Genomic DNA, 21,566 nt, shown 5'->3' on the forward strand with positions numbered 1-21,566 from the left:
ATGTTGTGTCTTTGTTCTCATTGGTTTCAAAGAACAGCTTTATTTCTGCCTTCATTTCGTTATTTACCCAGTAGTCGTTCAGAAGCAGGTTGTTCAGTTTCCATGTAGTTGTGTGGTTTTGAGTGAGTTTCTTAATCCTGAGTTCTAATTTGATTGCACTGTGGTCTGAGAGACAGTTTGCTGTGATTTCTGTTCTTTTACATTTGCTGAGGAGTGCTTTACTTCCAACTATGTGGTCAAGTTTGGAATAAGTGCGATGTGGTGCTGAGAAGAATGTATATTCTGTTGATTTGGGGTGAAGAGTTCTGTAGATGTCTATTAGGTCCACTTGGTGCAGAGCTGAGTTCAAGTTCTGGATATCCTTGTTAACCTTCTGTCTCATTGATCTGTCTAATGTTGACAGTGGGGTGTTAAAGTCTCCCATTATTATTGTGTGGGAATCTAAGTCTCTTTGTAGGTCTCTAAGGACTTGCTTTATGAATCTGGGTGCTCCTGTATTGGGTGCATATATATTTAGGATAGTTAGCTCTTCTTGTTGAATTGATCCCTTTACCATTATGTAATGGCCTTCTTTGTCTCTTTTGATCTTTGTTGGTTTAAAGTCTGTTTTATTAGAGACTAGGATTGCAATCCCTGCTATTTTGTTGTTGTTGTTTTCCATTTGCTTGGTAGATCTTCCTCCATACCTTTATTTTGAGCCTATGTCTGTCTCTGCACGTGAGATGGGTCTCCTGAATACAGGACACTGATGGGTCTTGACTCTTTATCCAATTTGCCAGTCTGTGTTCTTTTAATTGGGGCATTTAGCCCATTTACATTTAAAGTTAATATTGTTATGTGTGAACTTGATCCTGTCATTATGATGTTAGCTGGTTATTTTGCTCGTTAGTTGATGCAGTTTCTTCCTAGCCTCGATGGTCCTTACATTTTAGCATGTTTTTGCAATGGCTGGTACCGGTTGTTCCTTTCCATGTTTAGTGCTTCCTTCAGGGTCTCTTGTAAGGCAGGCCTGGTGGTGACAAAATCTCTCAGCATTTGCTTGTCTGTAAAGGATTTTATTTCTCCTTCACTTATGAAGCTTAGTTTGGCTGGATATGAAATTCTGGGCTGAAAATTATTTTCTTTAAGAATGTTGAATATTGGCCCCCACTCTCTTCTGGCTTGTAGAGTTTCTGCTGAGAGATCTGCTGTTAGTCCGATGGGCTTCCCTTTGTGGGTAAACCAACATTTCTCTCTGGCTGCCCTTAACATTTTTTTCCTTCATTTCAACCTTGGTGAATCTGACAATTATGTATCTTGGGGTTGCTCTTCTCGAGGAGTATCTTTGTGGCATTCTCTGTATTTCCTGAATTTGAATGTTAGCCTGCCTTGCTAGGTTGGGGAAGTTCTCCTGGATAATATCCTGAAGAGTGTTTTCCAACTTGGTTCCATTCACCCTGTCACTTTCAGGTATACCAGTCAAACTTAGATTTGGTCTTTTCACATAGTCCCATATTTCTTGGAGGCTTTGGTGATTTCTTTTTATTCTTTTTTTCCCCTAAACTTCTCTTCTTGCTTCATTTCATTCATTTGATCTTCAATCACTGATGCCCTTTCTTCCACTTGACTAAATCGGCTAATGAAGCTTGTGCATGCGTCATGTAGTTCTCGTGCCATGGTTTTCAGCTCCATCAGGTCATTTAAGGTCTTCTCTATGCTGTTTATTCTAGTTAGCCATTCATCTAATCTTTTTTCAAGGTTTTTAGCCTCTTTGCAATGGGTTCGAACATCCTCCTTTAGCTTGGAGAAGTTTGTTATTAACGACCTTCTGAAGCCTACTTCTGTCAACTCGTCAAAGTCATTCTCCGTCCAGCTTTGTTCCGTTGCTGGTGAGGAGCTGCAATCCTCTGGAGAAGAGGTGCTCTGGTTTTTAGAATTTTCAGCTTTCTTCTCTGGTTTCTCCCCATCTTTGTGGTTTTATCTACCTTTGGTCTTTGATGATGGTGACATACAGATGGGGTTTTGGTGTGGATGTCCTTTCTGTTGATGTTGATGCTACTCCTTTCTCTTTGTTAGTTTTCCTTCTAACAGTCAGGATCCTCAGCTGCAGGTCTGTTGGAGTTTGCTGGAGGTCCATTCCATACCCTATTTGCCTGAGTATCACCAGTGGAGGCTGCAGAACAGCAAATATTGCAGAACACCAAACGTTGCTGCCTGATCCTTCCTCTGGAAGCTTTGTCTCAGAGGGGCACCTGGCTGTATGAGGTGTCAGTCGGCCCCTACTGGGAGGTGTCTCCAAGTTAGGCTACTCGGGGGTCAGGGACCCACTTGAGGAGGCAGTCTGTTCGTTCTCAGAGCTCAAACTCTGTGCTGGGAGAACCACTGCTCTCTTCAAAGCTGTCAGACAGGGACATTTAAGTCTGCAGAAGTTTCTGCTGCCTTTTGTTCAGCTATGCCCTGCCCTCAGAGGTGGAGTTTACAGAGGCAGGCAGGCCTCCTTGAGCTGCGGTGGGCTCCACCCAGTTCAAGCTTCCTGGCTGCTTTGTTTACCTAGTCAAGCCTCAGCAATGGCAGATGCCCCTCCCCCAGCCTGGCTGCTGCGTCGCAGTTTGATCTTGGACTGCTGCACTAGTAGTGAGCAAGGCTCCATGGGCATGGGACCCACTGAGCCAGGCGTGAGATGTAATCTCCTGGTATGCTATTTGCTAAGACTGTTGGAAAAGCATAGTATTAGGGCAGGAGTGTCCCGATTTTCCAGGTACCCTTGGAAACAGCTTCCTTTGGCTTGGAAAGGGAAATTCCCTGACCCATTGCACTTCCAGGGTAAGGTGATTCCCTGCCCTGCTTCAGCTCACCCTCTGTGGGCTGCACCCACTGTCCAACCAGTCCCAATGAGAGGAACCAAGTACCTCAGTTGGAAATGCAGAAATCACCCATCTTATGCATCGATCATGCTGGGAGCTGCAGACTGGAGCTGTTCCTATTCGGCCATCTTGGAATGATCAAAATACGTTGTGTCTTCTAAATGATGCTAGTATCTATGTGAAGAAAGTCTGTGACTTAAATTTTAATCAGATGCTTCCATGGTTTGGAAACCAAATAGCAAAGCTATGAACATATGCAGATAGATGCCCCAAAACATTTTGTATTGGAAAAAACATTAAGGCATCAATGTAGAGAAAAAAGATTTTTTTAACAGGAAAATAAAATTCATGGAGAGAAGATTACTCTGAGCTTTTTCAAAAGATCTCTTGAGCATTGAAAATAACATACATTATAACATTTATAAGGCAAACAATTTACTTTAAATATTTCTGCATAGTGTATTAAGATTCTGATCTTGTATTCCATTTTTCCAGTGATCCTGTATTGTAAAGTTTCTTTTCTATTAACTGCAGGAAGTAATGGCTGAACACAATCCCCAGTATCTCATTGAGCTAAATGGAAATAGACCACCAGAGGAGCTCTTTATGGTGAGTGCAGTGTTCAGCAGGAATGCTTCACAGTGTGGAAAATTTAAAAGCTATTGACAGTATTGTACTTCTTTTAGTAAACAGAAGTATGTTTATATTTAAGCACCATTTATCTTTGAACAATTTGTCTTGACACTTAAAATTTTGATGTTCTGTTTATTCATCTGTCCATTTAAAAATCAAAACTACATTTGAATTTAAAATCTCTGTCAAAAGGTGCCTCACACAGGAGAATGGCGTGAACCCGGGAGGCGGGGCTTGCAGTGAGCTGAGATCCGGCCGTTGCACTCCAGCCTGGGCAACAGAGCTAGACTCCGTCTCAAAAAAAAAAAAAAAAAAAGGTGCCTCACAGAAAAGTAAAAGCAATGGTAACCAAAAGCACACGAGAAGATGCTGAACATCATTAGTCATTAGGGAAAGGCAGGTCAAAACCATAATGGGGAACCCCTTTTACCTTCTAGGATGACCAAAGTAAAAACCAACAAACAAACACAAAACAGAAAATAAAAAGTGTTGGTGAGGATGCAGAGAAATTGGAACCCAAAAATGTTTTACAAAAATAATTCAATAATACAAAAATGTAGTCATTATTTCTTAAATGTCAAATAAGTGTCTGGCATTATAATGGGCTCTAGGGATAAAGATAGGAAGGAGGCAGAAGGGTTCACACGTCTCTCTGCTCATGCAGTATCCAATATGTTGGGGAAAATAAATCTCTAGAGAGCAGTTTTGTTACAGTCGGGGATACACATGCATGGTATTATAGGAGTTCATGGCATAAAGACAAAACCTAGTCTAGTAAGGAGGACCACCAGTCTGAAACTATGTTTAAATAGAAACGTAAAGGACTAGTAAGAACTAGACCTTGAAGACAAGGGTAGGTGAGGGAAGTGGGACAGTGTTCTATGCTGAGGGAAGAGTCTGTGTGAAGGCCCCAGAGGCCAGAAAGAGCATAGTGAGTTGCAAGAACTCATGTAGGACTGGAACATAGGAGGATTGGGTAGGAGGGGTAGAATAGAGCCACGACTAGAAATTAGAAGGGATTGCACCAAGAAAGACCTTGTAAACTGTAGTTAGGAGTTCAGACCTCAACATGAGGGAATAGGCAGCCAGGAAAAGGTTTTAAGCCATAAAGTACAAATGATCTTATTTCTGTTTGAGAAAGATCACTCCATTCCACGTGAGGATAAAACAAAAGGAGAATCAAATCGGTGGTAGGAAAACTAGTTTTGGCTTTTGCCATCAATCAGGTATGAGATAGTGGCCTAACCTAGGGTAGTGACCACAGGAATGGACAAAAAAGGACAGATCTGAGAGACATTTAAGAAATCTACTTGACAGGACTTGATGAACAACTTAATATGGGAATTAAGGGAGAGAGAAAAGTCAAAGATAATGCCCAGATTTCTGGCTTGATCCGATTGGTGGCAACACGGTAACAGTGCATGCTAGTGGTGGAGCCAGCTCAGGGAGAAGCTCCTCACTTGAGACATGCTCTTGCCAAGATCACCTGTGATCTCATGACCAAAGCTACTGCTTATTTTTCAGTCTTCATCTAATTCAATCTTTAATAGAAGCAGCATTTGGTACAACAGATCACGTCTTTTTTTCTGCACCCTTCTTTCCTTGGCTTCTTGGGCCCCACACCACAATATTTCCATTACACCTCACTGCACACTCCAATTCTCTAACCTGCAGTGTTGCAGGACCCCAGAATTCACAAGGCGTGAGCTCTTCTCTGTTTACCCTCACTTGTTAAGAGACTTCATTCAGTCGGTAGCTTTAGATATCATCTCACCACTGACATCTCTTAAATTCATGATACTATATCAGATTTTTCCCTTGAATTCCACACTTGTATACTTAATGGCTGCTCAACTGCTGTTTTTCCAATTGGATGTCTACTAGTCATTTTGGATTTAAGTGTGCAAAATAGAACTTCACCACCACCACCCTACCCGCAATGTGCTTCTCCCACCATTCTCCTTTTTCAGTAAATGCAAAAACCACCCAGCCAGTTGCTTTCCTTGACTTTTTTTTCTCACATCCCACATCCCATTCACCAGCATATACAGCAGGCTTCTCCTTCAAAATATGGCCAGAATTCTACCACTTTTTACTACCTGGGACACACTTTCCTCAAGGTAGAGGGCAGAAGCTCCAAGGCGTCTGACTGGAACTTGCCAAGCTTGTGAAGGCTCCCATGGGAGCTGGTACTCTGCACTTCCACCCATGTTCCATTGGCAGAGCAGGCTACATGGAGAAGCTCGCCATTAGTGGAATAAGGAAGTGTACTCCACCCAGAATGAATTAGGGAATTAACCAGTGAAGGTTGCATTGTAACACAATCTATCACAGGCTACCACACACCATCAGAATTTGGGCTATCTCACTATCTCCCATCTCATGATCTATGTGCTGGCCTCTTTTATTTTTCCAGATTCTTCCACGTAGTGTCTGCATTAATTTCCTGGGGTTGCCATACCAAAGTACCACAAACTGGTGGCTTAAAACGACAGAAATGTATTCTCTCACAGTTCTGGAGGCTAAAAGTCCAAAATCAAAGTGTTGGCAGTGCCATGCTCCTTCCAAAGGCTCTTGGGGAGACTCTATTTTTGTTTCTTCCAGCTTCTGGTAGCTACCGGCATTTCTTGACTTATGGCAGCATAACTCCAATATCTGCCTCCATCTTCATATGGCAATCATCCCTTTGCCTGAAGAGGTCCCAGATACCAAGACCTCTAAGAACATGAATATCTGGGGACCAGCGGGCAGACTGTTATCAGTTGAAATGTGTCCCTCAAAAACATATGTTGAAACCCTGAAGTCCAATACCTGTGAATGTGACCTTATTTGGAAATAAGGTCTTTGCCTATAGATTAGGAGAAGAGACTCAGACACACAGGGAGAAGATGGCTCTGTGACAACAGAGGCAGAGATTGGAGTGATGCATATACAAGCCAAGACATACCAAGGATTGTCAGCAAACAGCCAGAGGCCAGATGAAGCAAGCAAAGATTCAACCCAGAGTCAGGGGGAGCATGGGCTTGACTCATAAGCCCATCACTGTTTCAGAATATTTGAGATATTCAGATGCCAATGTAGTTAAATATCTATTCTTTAAATCTAGATTGTTATGAGTCGACTTAAATATCTGAACCTAAAAAGAGCAGCTGTTATAACCAAACTTCAGGGTGCAGAGGAAGAAATTAATGACACAATGGAAAATGTAAGTTATATGGAACTGTTTGAAAGTCTAGTTTTCAATGTATGTTGTGGGCAGGGTGCAGTGGCTCACACCTGTAATCCCATGGGAGGATCGCTGGAGCCCAGGAGTCTGAGACCAGCCTGGACAACCTAGTGAGCAACCATCCTTAAAAAAAAAAGAAAGAAAGAAAGAAAGAAAAAGAAAAGAAAGAAAAGAAAAGATTAGCCAGGTGTGGTGGTATGCACCTGTAGTCTCAGCTACCCAGGAGCTAAGATGGGAGGATTGCTTGAGCCCAGGAGGTTAAGGCTACAGTGAGCCATGATCATGCCATTGCACTCCAGCCTGAGCACCAGAGCCAGATACTATCTCAAAAAATATATATATATAAAATATATATTCATATATTTATTCATAAATATTTATTCATCTATGTAAATATATTCATCTATGTAAATATATATATTTATTCATATATTCATATATACATAAATATATATTTATTCATATATATTCATATATACATAAATATATATATTTATCATATATATGTATGTTGTGGCCTTAATTTGTATTCTTTTATAAAAATGGATTTGATTTCTGGGAAGAAGCTGTAATATTAGCACAATATCCTTTTAGACATTAGACACAACACAAATTTTGAAACAAAGAAAATCATAACGATTAAACATAGGAACAATGAAAAAGAAAGAAATCCAAGTTCAGTTTAAAAGTTTGCAGCACCAAAGAATGTGAAGACATAAAAGTTCTTAACTCTATTTCTTTAATCATTCACAAATTTTTTTAAGTAACTAATGTGTTCCTGACACTGATGTGCTACATATGTAGCACATTTTGCCAATTGCCAAAAGTGCCACAGGGAGTTTTAATTGGAGGATTTGATCTATTCTGAGAAGTTCAGTTTCACCTATATGAGTAGAAATTATTTTTAAAAAACGGATACCAGGGCTGGGCACAATGGCTCATGCCTATAATGCCAGCACTTTGGGAGGCTGAAATGGAAGGATCGCTTGAGCCCAGGAGTTTGAGACCAGCCTGGGACATAGCAAGACTCTGGTCCTACAAAAAATTAAAAAAAACTTGGGGCGGGGTTCCAAGATGGCCGAATAGAAACAGCTCCAGTCTGCAGCTCCCAGCGGGATGGACGCAGAAGATGGGTGATTTCTGCATTTCCAACTGAGGTACCTGGTTCATCTCACTGGGACTGGTTAGACAGCAGGTGCAGCCCACAGAGGGTGAGCCGAAGCAGGGCAGGGTGTCGCTTCACCCGGGAAGCACAAGGGTCAGGGGATTTCCCTTTCCTAGCCAAGGGAAGCTGTGACAGACTGTACCTGGGAAAAACGGGACACTCCCCCGGGAAATACTGTGCTTTTCCAACAGTCTTAGCAAACGGCAGACCAGGAGTTACTATTCCGCGCCTATCTCAGCAGGTCCCATGCCTATGGAGCCTTGCTCACTGCTAGCGCAGCAGTCTGACATTGAATTATGAGGCAACACAGTTTTGGTTCATATGGAACCAAAGAAGAGCCCGCATTGCCAAGGCAATCCTAAGCAAAAAGAACAAAGCTGGAGACATCACGCTACCTGACTTCAAACGATACTACAAGGACACAGTAACCAAAACAGCATGGTACTGGTACCCAAACAGAGATATAGACCAATGGATCAGAACAGAGGCCTCAGAAATAACACCACACATCTACAACCATCTGATCTTTGACAAACCTGACAAAAACAAGAAATGGGGAAAGGATTCCCTATTTAATAAATGGTGCTGGGAAGACTGGCTAGCCATATGTAGAAAGCTTAAACTGGATCCCTTCCTTACACCTTATACAAAAATTAATTCAAGATGGATTGCAGACTTACATGTTAGACCTAAAACCATAAAAACCCTAGAAGCAAACCTAGGCAATACCATTCAGGACACAGGCAAGGGCAAGGACTTCACGACTAAAACACCAAAAGCAGTGGCAACACAAGCCAAAATAGACAAATGGGATGTAATAAAAGAGCTTCTGCACAGCAGAAGAAACTACCATCAGAGTGAACAGGTAACCTACAGAATGGGAGAAAAGTATTGCAATCTTCACATCTGACAAAGGGCTAATATCCAGAATCTACAAAGAACTTAAACAAATTTACAAGAAAAAAACAACCCCATTAAAAAGTGGGCAAAGGAGATGAACAGACACTTCTCAAAAGAAGACATTTTTGCAGCCAACAGATACATGAAAAAATGCTCATCATCACTGGCCATCAGAGAAATGCAAATCAAAACCACAATGAGATACCACACCAGTTAGAATGGCAATCATTAAAAAGTCAGGAAACAAGAGGTGTTGGAGAGGATGTGGAGAAATAGGAACAGTTTTACACTGTTGGTGGGAGTGTAAACTAGTTCAACCATTATGGAAGACAGTGTGGCGATTCCTCAAGGATCTAGAACTAGAAGTACGTTTGACCCAGCGATCCCATTACTGGGTATATACCCAAAGGATTATAAATTAGGCTGCTGTAAAGACACATGCACACGTATGTTTATTGTGGCACTATTCACAACAGCAAAGACTTGGAACCAACCCAAATGTCCATCAATGATAGACCAGATTAAGAAAATGTGGCACATATACACCATGGAATACTATGCAGCCATAAAAAAGGATGAGTTCATGTCCTTTGTAGGGACATGGATGCAGCTGGAAACCATCATTCTGAGCAAACTATGGCAAGGACAGAAAACAAACACCTCATGTTCTCACTCATAGGTGGGAATTGAACAATGAGAACACTTAGACCCAGGGCACACACCGGGGCCTGTCATGGGGTGTGGGGCTGGAGGAGGGATAGCGTTAGGAGAAATACCTAATGTAAATGATGAGTTGATGGGTGCATCAAACCACCATGGCACATGTATACATGTGTAATAAACCTGCATGTTGTGCACATGTACCCTAAAACTTAAAGTATAATAAAAAATAAAAAATAATTAGCCAGGCATGATAGCACATGCCCATAATCCCAGCTATTTGAGAGGCTGAGGTGGGGGGATCAACTGAGCCTAGAGGTTAAGGCTGCAGTGAACCATGATTGTGCCACTGCACTCCAGTCTACGTGATAGGGCAAGACCCTGTCTCAAAAATAAAAATAAAATAAAAACCAAAACATATGCCATGATCATAAATGGATATAATTCAAATTTTAAAATCTTTGAAGAAAGAGGTCATTGTTATCCCGTATCATAACAAGATCTCAGTGGGTCCACATAACTGGAATACAAGCTGGGACCTCTGCAATATGAACTGGTGCTGAAGAGGAAGAAAAGTGAGCTTGGTCAGAACAGAGGCTGGGAAAAATAAACTGGGTACTGAGGCCTCCTGATCTAGATCGTCACTGAAGGAAAGAGAAAAAGTATCTATAAAACCTGCACGAAATTTCTGGCCAGAAAGTTTGTCCTTAGAAAGCATTGCATGCATGGGGCATAGGTGTAAGGTTGTAGTTCATAAGCTGTATGACTAACTAGGTGGACCTGCCTCCTTTTTCATAAAAGGGACGAAGATATGGCTGTGTACGCTGGAGTCATTATTCATATCCCTTAAGTAGCATTTCTACCTGGCAGTCAAGCCCACCTCAAAAGAATCACCTGGGAAGCTTACTACAAATACAAATCCTGAGGCCCGAATCCCAGGCTGATTGAACCGGACTGTCTGGAGATGGAACCTGAAAATGTATTTTTACAAAATCTAGAACAATACCCACTTAAGTCTGAGAACCCCTACTTTAATTCTTGAGACACCAGAGGAGCCTGGTTAATTAAAGTTGATTGATCTACAAGTTCCTATGTTTTTAAAGGACTTTAGATGAATAATCTTCAGCTAAAGGCATGTGATTTTTAGAGAATCAATATAGTAGGAATATTTAAAGCAGTGATTCCCAGCCCTGACTGCAAAATGGGGTCATCTAGGAAGCTTTTTAAACATAACGACGCCGAGGCCAGTTAAAACAGAATTTCTAAGGTAAGGCTCTGTCATTAAGTGAAACAACAAAATAGGATATGACATCAAAGGCACAGACTACAAAAGAAAAAATACCAAGAAACTTTTCTGCATCAACACTATGAGTAGAGGCCGGGTGCAGTGGCTCATGCCTATAATCCCAGTACTATGGGAAGCTGAGGCAGGCAGATCACTTGAGGCCAGGGGTTTGAGACCAGCCTGGCCAACATGGTGAAACCCCATCTCTACAAAAAAAGGAAAACACATCAATCAATAGAGTAAAAAGACAACCCACAGAAAGGAGAAGAATATTTGAAAATCATATATCTGATAGGGATTCGTATGCAGAATATGGAAAGAACAACTACAACTCCACAACAATAAAAAAAATCCGGTTCAAAAATGGGCAAAGGATTTGAATAGACATTTCTCTAAAGAAGATATATAAATGGCCAATAAGTACATTAAAAGATGCTCAATATCACTAGCCATTAAGGAAATGCAGATCAAAACTACAATAAGATGCCATCTCATATCCACTGGGGTGCTATTATTCAAAAAATGAGAAATAAAAAATGTTGATGAGAAATGAAAACCCTCTTACATTGTTTGTGGGGATGTAAAATGGTGCAGCTGCTGTTTAAAATAGTTTGGTGGTTGCTCAAAAAGTTAAACATAGAATTCTCATCTATCCAGCAATTACCCTTCTAGGCATTTCCCCCAAAGGATTGAAACCAGGAACTCAAACAGATACTTGTACACCAATATTTCTAGCACCTTTATTCACAATAGCCAGAAGGTAGAAATAACCCAATGTCCATCAGTGGATGAACTGATAAACAAAATGTGGAGAGAGAGTGTGTGTGTGTGTGTGTGTGTGTGTGTGTGTGTGTGTGTGTGATGGAATATTATTCAATCTTAAAGAGGAGTAAAATTCTTATATATGATAAAATATCCATGAAAACATACTAAGTGAAACAAGCTGATACAAAAGGGCAAACAAGTGATTCCACGTATATGAGATACACAGAATAGACAAATTCGTAGAGACAGAATGTAGGGTAGAGGTTACCAGGGGCTAGGGAGGAAGGAGAGTTATTTTATGAGTACAGAGTTCTGTTTGGGATGGTGGAAAAGTTCTGGAAATGAATACAGGTGGTGGTTGCACAACACAGTGAATATACTTAATACCACTGAATTGTATGCTTAAAGGTGGTTACAAAAACAAATTTTATGTGATGTGTATTTTACCACAATTATAAAAACAAAAAGCAAACCCAAAAATCTTCCCTAGGAGATTGTAGTATGCAGCCAGGGAAGAGAACCACTGGTTTAAAGGGGTAGGAAATGTACAGAGATCTTACTGTAGACTCCAGCATCCTGGTGAAGTGTGAGAGAACTGTAGCCTCTGCTGAGTTGCTGGAGAGGAAGGGCTGTGCAGGTAGATGGGGACATGGGCCTGGGTTTGTGCACTAGGAGGAAGGACAGGGTCAGACTGGCACCTGGCACAGTAGAAGTTTTGGTTTTCGAGTCACATAGACCTGGATTTGAATTCAGCAGTACAGCCTATCAGACCTGTGACTCTGCTTAACCTTGCTGCCCTTTATTCAATGGTATATATTAAAAAAGGGACAACAATCCCTATGGCATCGTGTTATTATAAATATTACATGAGATTATGCTTTTAAAGTGCCTATAACCAATGGTGATATTTAAAAAATTTTAACAGCTGTATCGTAGGGGCAGGGCTGGCTTCATGAACTTCATACAGGCCCATGTGCTTAGTTTAATTCTCTGCTGCTGCAGTCTTGAAATTCTTACTAATTGTAGAACAAGGGTCCTATAATTTTCATTTTGTTCTGGCCCTGGCAAATTAGTTTGTGCTGTGCACGAGCATTCACCCAATCACAGCAGAGCTGGCAGAAGTGCTGAAGACATTTGCCAGGCATTAACCCTTAGTTGCTGGATCATGGAAAGGTCCAGAGGTTCTTCAGCAAGAGGATGGGTAGGAGTAGAGCTTGAGGGTAGTGGTTATAGTGGCCAGCTTTCTTCTGCCCCTGCTCCACTACCTTGGCTGTATCTGGGGTCCCTCACATGCTCCTCTGGTTAAGTCGCTCCAGAAAGTATGCTTCTGGTCTTCTCACTGGGAGAGAGGTGGTGGGAGGGGACCAAGTAGAGTGGGAATGGCTCTGGCACTAGCACCTTGTTTCAAAGACTTCCACTTATACTGTTTTCTGCTCTCCATTTATTCCCCTTCAGAGGTACGTGGTATCACAAGGTCCCATGTCTTTCCAGGGTTTTGCAAAGTGAATCCACTGGCTCCTTGTTGTTCCTACCCCTCCCATACCTATCTTTGCTCCACAGATATTTGGCTTTCTTTCACCTTTCTCTGATATAAGTCAGTTACCACTCATCCATCTGCTTTCTAACTTAAAAAATTGTGTAGCTATAGCCAGCCCTGATCAGTATCTCTAGTCTCTTCTCCCATTCTCTGTGTCCTCATGAGTTTTATTTCTTTTTTTTATTCTTCTACTGTCATTTTAGTGAGGTTTTAGGAAAGCAGCAAACATAAATTCATGTTTTCAGTCTGCTTTGTTTAACCAGAAGCCAGTCCTGACCATTTTGAAGCCTGTAATATCAAATTTATTTTTTTATTTTTTTTTTATTTTTTTTTTTTTTTTTTTTGAGACGGAGTCTTGCTCTGCCGCCCAGGCTGGGGTGCAGTGGCCGGATCTCAGCTCACTGCAAGCTCCGCCTCCCAGGTTTACGCCATTCTCCTGCCTCAGCCTCCCGAGTAGCTGGGACTACAGGCGCCCGCCACCTCGCCCGGCTACTTTTTTGTATTTTTTAGTAGAGACGGGGTTTCACCGTGTTAGCCAGGATGGTCTCGATCTCCTGACCTCGTGATCCGCCCGTCTCAGCCTCCCAAAGTGCTGGGATTACAGGCTTGAGCCACCGCGCCCGGCCTTCAAATTTATTTAAAAGCTCATCTTCTCCTCTCCCCTCAGCACCTGCTGAACATGTGGCCTCACGGGCATGAAGTTGAGAGAGGAACATGGTCTGGTCTGCTATTCAAATACTTAACCTTTTAGAGAATACATACGGTCTATTCAAATACTTTTTTCGTGTATGGGCGGGAAATATGGATGATAAGGAAAGAGTGACTGCCTCCTGACCTAACTGGCCATGGTTTCAGTCCCTAGCTCATTGTCCAGGAACTCTGTGGAGAAGGCCTGTAGCTTAATGTGCTCCATGGATGAGGTTCTTGGTCTTATGCAACTCTCCTGAGCACTGACAGTTTCCTTAATATTTGCCATCACTTCCAGCTCTCACTTGGGAACATTCATGCAGCATCCCTGCAGTGCACATGCCTGTTTGTTCTCTGATGCTGCAGTGGTCCAGGGAAAATCATAGCTCACAATCTCATCTGCATTGCATAGTCAGCTCTGAAGCCAGCATATACATGTGTGACCCACATCTGAGGGTTGGGGGGAGCAGATTTCCCCTGGCCATTGCCCACTCTCTTCATTTTCTTTTGCTATAACAGAATACCACAGACTAGGTAATTTATAAAGAAAATAAGTTTATTTGGTTCACAGAAGTAAGTTTATTTGAAGCCTGGGAAGTCCAAGTGCATGGCACCAGCATCTGGTGAGGGCCTTTGTGCTGGGTTTCCCATTGTGGAAGGTGGAAGAACAAAAGAGTGCAAAAGCCAGGGCAAGAGGGGGCTGAACTTGCCTTGATAATAAGTCCACCCTCAAAATAACTTACCCACTCTTGAGATAAGGACATTAATCTATTCATGAGGGCAGAGCACTCATGACCTAATCACCTCTTAACAGCCCTACCTCTTAATACCATCACAATGGCAATTAAGTTTCAACCTGAGTCTCGGAGGGGACATTCAAACCATAATACTCACCATGCCATCTCTCACAGTTTTCTCATCCCCTGCTAAGGAACCACAAGGACAGATGAACCTTTCAAGCAACCTTTCTATCATATGGTAAAATAAGCATAAATATAAAATAAAATAAGCATGTTCCCAACTGAGAGTTAGCAGTTTTCTACAGAATTTTGCAGTCTGTAGAAAAGTATTTCTTAACTTATCTGGAGGTCGCCAACAGAAAGGATTGCTAATGAAGGAGACTTTACATTTTAAGAATTAAAGAACCACTTATAGCTAAGTAAATGCAAAAACAATCTGTACATAACATCTTAGGCATATGTAAAAGCCAAGGTAAATTAGCTAAGAAGCTGGTACATTTTCAAAAAATTTTAATAAGAATTTTTCAGAATCTGTTTTCTAAGGAAGATGATAGAAAATGCACTCTCTACCTTATGCTTGTTTTACCATATGACAGAAATTGCTCAGTAGAATTTAAAGATATTTTAACATAAATGTAAACTAGTCTTATTAAATCAAGGACAAGTGCAGAATGTTGCAATTAAGAAAAAGCCAAAATTTCCTTTTCAAATTATTTATTAAATAGTAAAGCACTATAAAATAATAAATGAAATATTTAATACTCCTAATTTCAGCAAAATTTATGCTTCTATTTTTAATGTAGTATTTGCAATTCACAGGATGAGCTATTTCGTACTCTTGCATCTTATAAACTTATTGCAGCAAGATACAGATGGCAGAGAAGTAAATGGGGACGTACATGTCCTGTGAATTTAAAAGATGGTAACATTTATTCAGGATTACCGGATTATTCTGTGAGGTAAGTAAGATTTTCAGAACCTAATTTTAAAACTTCCTCATACATCTTTTCAGTTGCTTACTAATATGGCATATTTTAAGTTTTCTAGGTAAAATCTACTGTCTTTCATCAGAAGAAGCATTAAAACCATTTGTATTGAATCCACGTCCCTATCTGCTTCCACCTATGCCAGCACCACCATGTAAAGTATTCATATTTGGACCTCAATATTCAGGGAAAACAACACTTTGCAATATGCTTGCAGAAAATTACAAAGGAAAGGTAACTATCTATCTATCTATCTATCTATCTATCTATCTATCTGTCATGTATCTATCTATACTTGATTATAATTTGTAGGATTTTATTTGTATTCAGTTTTTAAAATTTCATGTTTCAATTGAATAGTTATTCCACTGGACTTGGAATAGGGAAGGCATTCTTTTTGTTGTTTATTGCTGCTTCTGGACCAGAGTCCCTCCCTGCTTCCCAAAAGCCCCCTGATGTGAATATCGTGTCATTCAGACTCTGCCACCTATTAGCTTTCTTGGTTCTACTCATCTTTGGTCCCCTGGGTTTCACTACTCCTGGCTCACTCTCACTCTCTCTATACTCACTCCTGTCCTAATTCATGGTGATTTCACTATTACAAAGATGATCCTCCCAACACCTTGACACCTTCTCCCTCAGTAGTCTTGTTCTCCACTCTCAGTAAATGAAATTATATTTAGCTTAGACAAGAGTGATAGCAGTAAAAGTGGTAAGAAACAAGCATATTTGGGATATAATTTGAAGGCAGAGCCAAAAGATTTGATGAAGGATTGGAATGTGGATGAATTCTAGAAGGGGCAGTGTGACTTGAGGATTGCCTATGCAAGAAGGAATGGCACAAGATCATGGCTAAAGACGGAGCAATTCAGGCCACAGGAAGGTGTTAGAAGTTGTTCAGAGTGCTGCTGCATTCTTTTAAGCACAGGAGTATTGTTTTCTATTTGCTTTTAACTTTTTCATTGTGAAACATGACAAACAGAAAAGTGAAGCTCACTGAGTTATCGCAAAATGAACCCCCATGTAACCACCACCCAGGTCAAATCTGGCATGTTGCCAGCACCCAGAAGCCCTCTCATGTTTCTTCTCAATACCAGTCTCCTCACTCTCCACACTAAGGTAACCACTGCCCAGAATTTTATGGCATTCACTTCCACACTTCTTTTACAGTTTTGCCATGCAAGCATACGTCCAAATACCATAGGCTAGTTTTGCATGTTTTTTGAACTTTATAGGCTTAAAACAATTTATCTTCTTTGTGCCTGGCTTCTTTCACTTAACATTATAATTATGATATTTGTCCACACTATTGAATGTAGGTGCATTTTATTCATTTTTATTGTTTTATTGTATTCTGTTGATTGACTTATACCATAATGTATTTATCCACATTTGAGCACTAATAAAACTTGGATTGATTCCAGATTGGAGTAAATAACACTACTATAAACATTCTTGTATGTGTCTCTTGGTGCACACATGGACATATGTTCAACTTGTGTAGATAATGCCAAATTGTTTTCCAAAGTAGTTCCATTAGTTCACAATACTATCAGCAGTGTATAAGAGTTCCATTATTCCACATTCCTGTCAACTCTTATTATGGTCAGTCTTTCTAATTCTAGCCATTTTAGTGAGTGTATAGTGGTATCTCACTGTGGTTTTAATTTGCATTTCCCTAATGGCTAATGAGGTTGAACCTCTTTCATATGTTTACTGGCCATTTAGATATTCTCTTTTTGAAGTGTTTTCTCAACTGTCTTGCCCATTTTTAGTTGTATTTTTGTATATTATTAGTAAGAGTTCCTAATATTATCTATATACAAGTTCTCTGTTGATTATATTCATTATGACTATTCTTTGTCTCTCTGTGGCTTGCCATTTCACTTTTCTAATGGCATCTTTTAATAAACAGAAGTTCTTTATTTCAATGAGGAATGATTTATCAACCTTGTCTGTTATCATTAGTGCTTTTTATGTGACACTTAAGAAAATGTTTGCACCTAAACATCATGAGGATATTGTCCTATATTAACTTCTAAAAGCTTTATTGTTTTGACTTTCACATTTAGATATATAATCCGCCTAGACTTACTTTCTTATAATGTGAAGGACTGCGTAAGTTTTACTTTTTCTCATATAGATATTCAGTTGTTTCAGGATCATTGAAGAAAAGATCATCCGTTATCAACTGTTTGCCCCCTTTGTCCTATATCATGTCTTTATACATATGTGTGTCTCTTTTGGGGCTCAGTGATCTATTTCTTTTTTCCTTTTCTTTTCTTTTTAAGACAAGGTCTTGCTGTATTGCCCAGGCTGAAGTGCAATGATACCATCATAGTTCACTGCATCCTCTAACTCCTGAGCTCAAACAATCTTCCCACCGCAGCCTCCTGAATACCTGGGATGACAGATGCACACCACCATGCCTGTCTAATTTTCGTATTTTTTTGTAGAGATGGGCCCTTGCTATGTTGTCCTGGCTGATCTCGGGAGCTCCTTGCCTCAAATGATCCTCCCACCTCGGCCTCCCAAAGTACTGGGATTACAAGTATGAACCACCATACCGAGCCTCACTGATCTATTTCATCATTCTATTAGTATTTTGCCAGTACTACATTGACTTAATTATTTTAACTTTACAATAAGTCTTGATGTCAAATAAAGCAAGGTCTTCTATCTTATTGTTCTCTTTCAGGAGTGCATTGGCTATTCTTAGCCCTTTGCAATTTTATGTAGAAAAATCTTTTGGGATTTTAACTGGGATAGCATCACATCAGTTGGAGGAATGGACATCTTTACAATATTGACTCTTCTAGTCCATAAACATGATACATTTTACCAGTTATTTAGCCCTCTTTAATTTATGTTAGTAATAATTTAGAGTTTCCTGTGTAGAAATTTGCACAGAGCTCTGGGTATTTGATGGGTTTTGATGCTATCCTAGGTAATACCATTTTTAACTAATTAAAACTTTTCTCTATTATCTTGCATGTTATATATTGTTTTCTTTAAAGAGTCACCCAAGAAATAATGCCTGACATATTACTTCCAATATAAATTGGTACTTTTATACTTCTTAAGTAGTACAAGGGTCTTATAATTCAAACATACCCTTAAAATGTATTCCCATATAATGTTTTCCTGTGAAGCATCACCTGGTTTTTAATGTGCAAACAACATAGACCACACATATCTTCCAATACAACATTTTTCAAATACTGTTTATATTTACATTTCCAAAAGAAAATTCTACATTTTAAATTTATAATAGTCAGGAAAGATGAGGTGATACATTTCAAATACAAGTGGTAGAATGTCAAAATCAAGTGTGAGTGTTTAGAAAACTCCCTCATGTGTCAGTAACGGAGTCTCAAATGTTGCTGGCCCTAAGAAAGACCATTTTACTGCATGGAAAACAAATGTGTATCACCAATCATATTAATTGTTTGGTGATCACATAATGATGTTTTAACCATTTTGCATCCAAACAACATGATTGCCTGTTACTTGTAATAGACCTTTGCTTATGTTTTAGTTACATTATAGAATTTGAGTCACGGTATAATGCATTATAAATTTCCCATTTAAAGTAATGAAAAATCAGCTGGCATGGTGGCTCATGCCTGTAACCCCAGCACTTTGGGAGGCTGAGGCAGGAGGATCTCTTGAGTCTAGGAGTTTGAGGCCAGCCTGGGCAAAATGTTGAGACCTCTTCTCTAAAAAAGTAAAATAAAATACAATAAAATAAAATCATGAAAAATTATTATTTCTGACCCTCAGAAACTGAAATAATATTTTTTGTTTGTTTAAGTCCCTAAGTTTTTAGGTACTTTATTATGCAGCAATTAGACAATCCCCCAAAATAATTTTTTAAGATTGATAATTATATTTCATCAGAGCATAAAACATTTCTCTCTGATACAAGGCCTCTGTTTTTTAAATGAAACCCAGTAGCCTGGGAGATCTTCAAAACAAGTATAACTAAAAACATGTTTCTGGCACTGTATACTTAAGACTGCCTATAGATCAAAAGGATAAAGATAGGCAACCCTAGGAAAATAGGCAACAGATAGCTAGAGAAAACCACAGAAGATGAGTTATCAGTGGAAAAAACTTATGAAAGATGCCTAACCTCATCAGAAGATAAGTAACATAAAATAATAGTAAGATGAAAATTTTCACCCATGTCAAAAGAATGACAACCTTTGTTCTAATGAGAACATGTATAAATGGGAAGTTTTAAAAACTACTGATGGAACTGTACATGGCTACCATCTTTTTAAGAATCTTTAAATTACAGCCATGACAGGGGAACTAGCCCTCCTAATGTGTGATCCCTGAGGGAAGAGAAATTCATGAGGTGAGCTACTTGGTTACCTCAATTATCTGTGTGGATGGGGGCAGTTTCCTGACAGGACAAGCAGAGCATGGTGCTTCTATGCAGCTGAGGAGGCTGAGCTCAGTTCTGAAGGAGCCTGCACTGTGAAGCAGAGCGGCAGGGAGAAGGGGGCTGCTCGTGAGTAGGGTGGGAGCGAGGCCCAAGTGTGCGTGGCCAAGAGCTTCTCAAAGGAGACTTCACAAAGCTTGTCGAAGGATGGCTCCTACAGGTTGTGAACAGAACAGATACTGGAGGTTGAAGAGTGTAGGGACTTGAGACATCTGGCCTAGCTGCAAAGGAGAGGCCTTGTTACCAGAACACTGAGCTGACACACTGTAAAGGCCATCCCTTGGGAATAAGGACTACAACCTAGATTAAGACCTACTCTACACCCTCCGTTACCAAGCCTAAAACCACTCCTCAATGAAATCTGGGGGACTGAATTTGGAGATTGAATCCTATCAAATTGGGAAATACTTGGGGGCTTTCCAAATATTGGATTTAATAAAGCATAAAATAGAAGTTCAGGCCAGTTGCAGTGACCTGTAATCCCAGCACTTTGGGAGGCTGAAGAGGGCGGTTCACTTGAAGCCAAGAGTTTGAGACCAGTTTGGCCAACATGGTAAAACTCTGTCTCTACAAATACGAAAATTAGCCAGGTGTGGTGGTGCACATTTATAATCCCAGTTATTTGGGAGACTGAGGCAGGAGAATTGTTCGAACCCAGGAGGTGGAGGTTGCAGTGACCATAGATTACACTACTGCACTCCAGCCTGGACGGCAAGGAGAGACTCTGTCTCAAAAAAACGAAAAACAGAAGTTCAGTGTGGTAAACCAATACAGTCATGTGCTGCATATACAACAGTGGTCCCACAAGATTATAATGTAGCTGAAAATTTCTCATCGCCTAGTGAAGTCATAGCCATTGTAACATCATAGCACAAGTTACTCATGTGTTTGTGATGCTGCTATAAACAAACCTACTGTGCTGCCAGATGTATAAAAGCATAGCACATACAATTATGTACAGTTACGTAATACTTGATGACAATAATAATGATGTTAATGGTTTAGTATTTACTATACTATACTTTTAATCATTATTTTAGAATGTACTCCTTCTACTTATAGAAAACATTAACTGTAAAACAGCCTCAGGCAGGTCCTCCAGGAGATATTCCAGAAGGCATCGTTGTCATAGCTCCATGCATGTTATTGTCCCTGAAGACCTTCCAGTGGGACAAGATGTAGAGGAGGAAGACAGTGATATTGATAATCCTGACCCTGTGTAGGGCTAGGCTACTGTGTGTGTTTGTGTATTGGGTTTTAACAAAAAAAGCTTAAAAATCAAAAAATAGAAAAAAGCTTATAAAGATACAAAGAACCTATTTGGTACATCTGTACAATGAGTTTGTGTTGTAAGCTAAGAATTGTTAAAAAAGAGTCAAAAAGTTTAAAAATTTTGTAAGTTTATAAAGTGAAAAAGCTATAAGACAAGGTTAATTTATTGTTGAACAAAGAAAAAAATTTTAAATAAATTTAGTGTAGCCTAAGTGCACATTGTTTATAAAGTCTATAGTAGTATACAATAATGTCCTAGACCTTCCTATTCACTCACCACCCACTGTCTCACCCAGATCAACTTCTAGTCTTGCAAGTTTCTTTCATGGTAAGTTCCCTATACAGGTGTAGCATTTAAAAAATGTTTATGCCATATTTGTACAGTACCTTTTCTATATTTAGATATGTTCAGACAAA

The 21,566-nt window shown here is 40.0% G+C and overlaps 1 protein-coding gene across 9 annotated transcripts in view; it reads left to right on the forward strand.

The window, feature by feature from the left end:
• AK9 (adenylate kinase 9) overlaps positions 1-21,566 on the forward strand; it is a 184,126-nt gene that overhangs the window by 46,423 nt on the left and 116,137 nt on the right. For 8 of the 9 annotated variants that reach the window (XR_007724864.1, XM_050786818.1, XM_050786816.1 and 5 more), the window contains 4 exons: positions 3,378-3,452; positions 6,583-6,681; positions 15,261-15,400; positions 15,481-15,661. Coding sequence is in view for 8 of the 9 variants with exons in the window: in XM_050786818.1 (XP_050642775.1) it covers positions 3,378-3,452; positions 6,583-6,681; positions 15,261-15,400; positions 15,481-15,661 (495 nt within the window). In the remaining variant the exon portion in view is untranslated. The remainder of the gene's footprint in view (positions 1-3,377; positions 3,453-6,582; positions 6,682-15,260; positions 15,401-15,480; positions 15,662-21,566) is intronic. The other variant, XM_050786819.1, reaches the window with a different exon arrangement.

The sequence above is a fragment of the Macaca thibetana genome, chromosome 4, assembly GCF_024542745.1.
Source record: "Macaca thibetana thibetana isolate TM-01 chromosome 4, ASM2454274v1, whole genome shotgun sequence".
In the NCBI taxonomy this organism is placed as follows: domain Eukaryota; kingdom Metazoa; phylum Chordata; class Mammalia; order Primates; family Cercopithecidae; genus Macaca; species Macaca thibetana.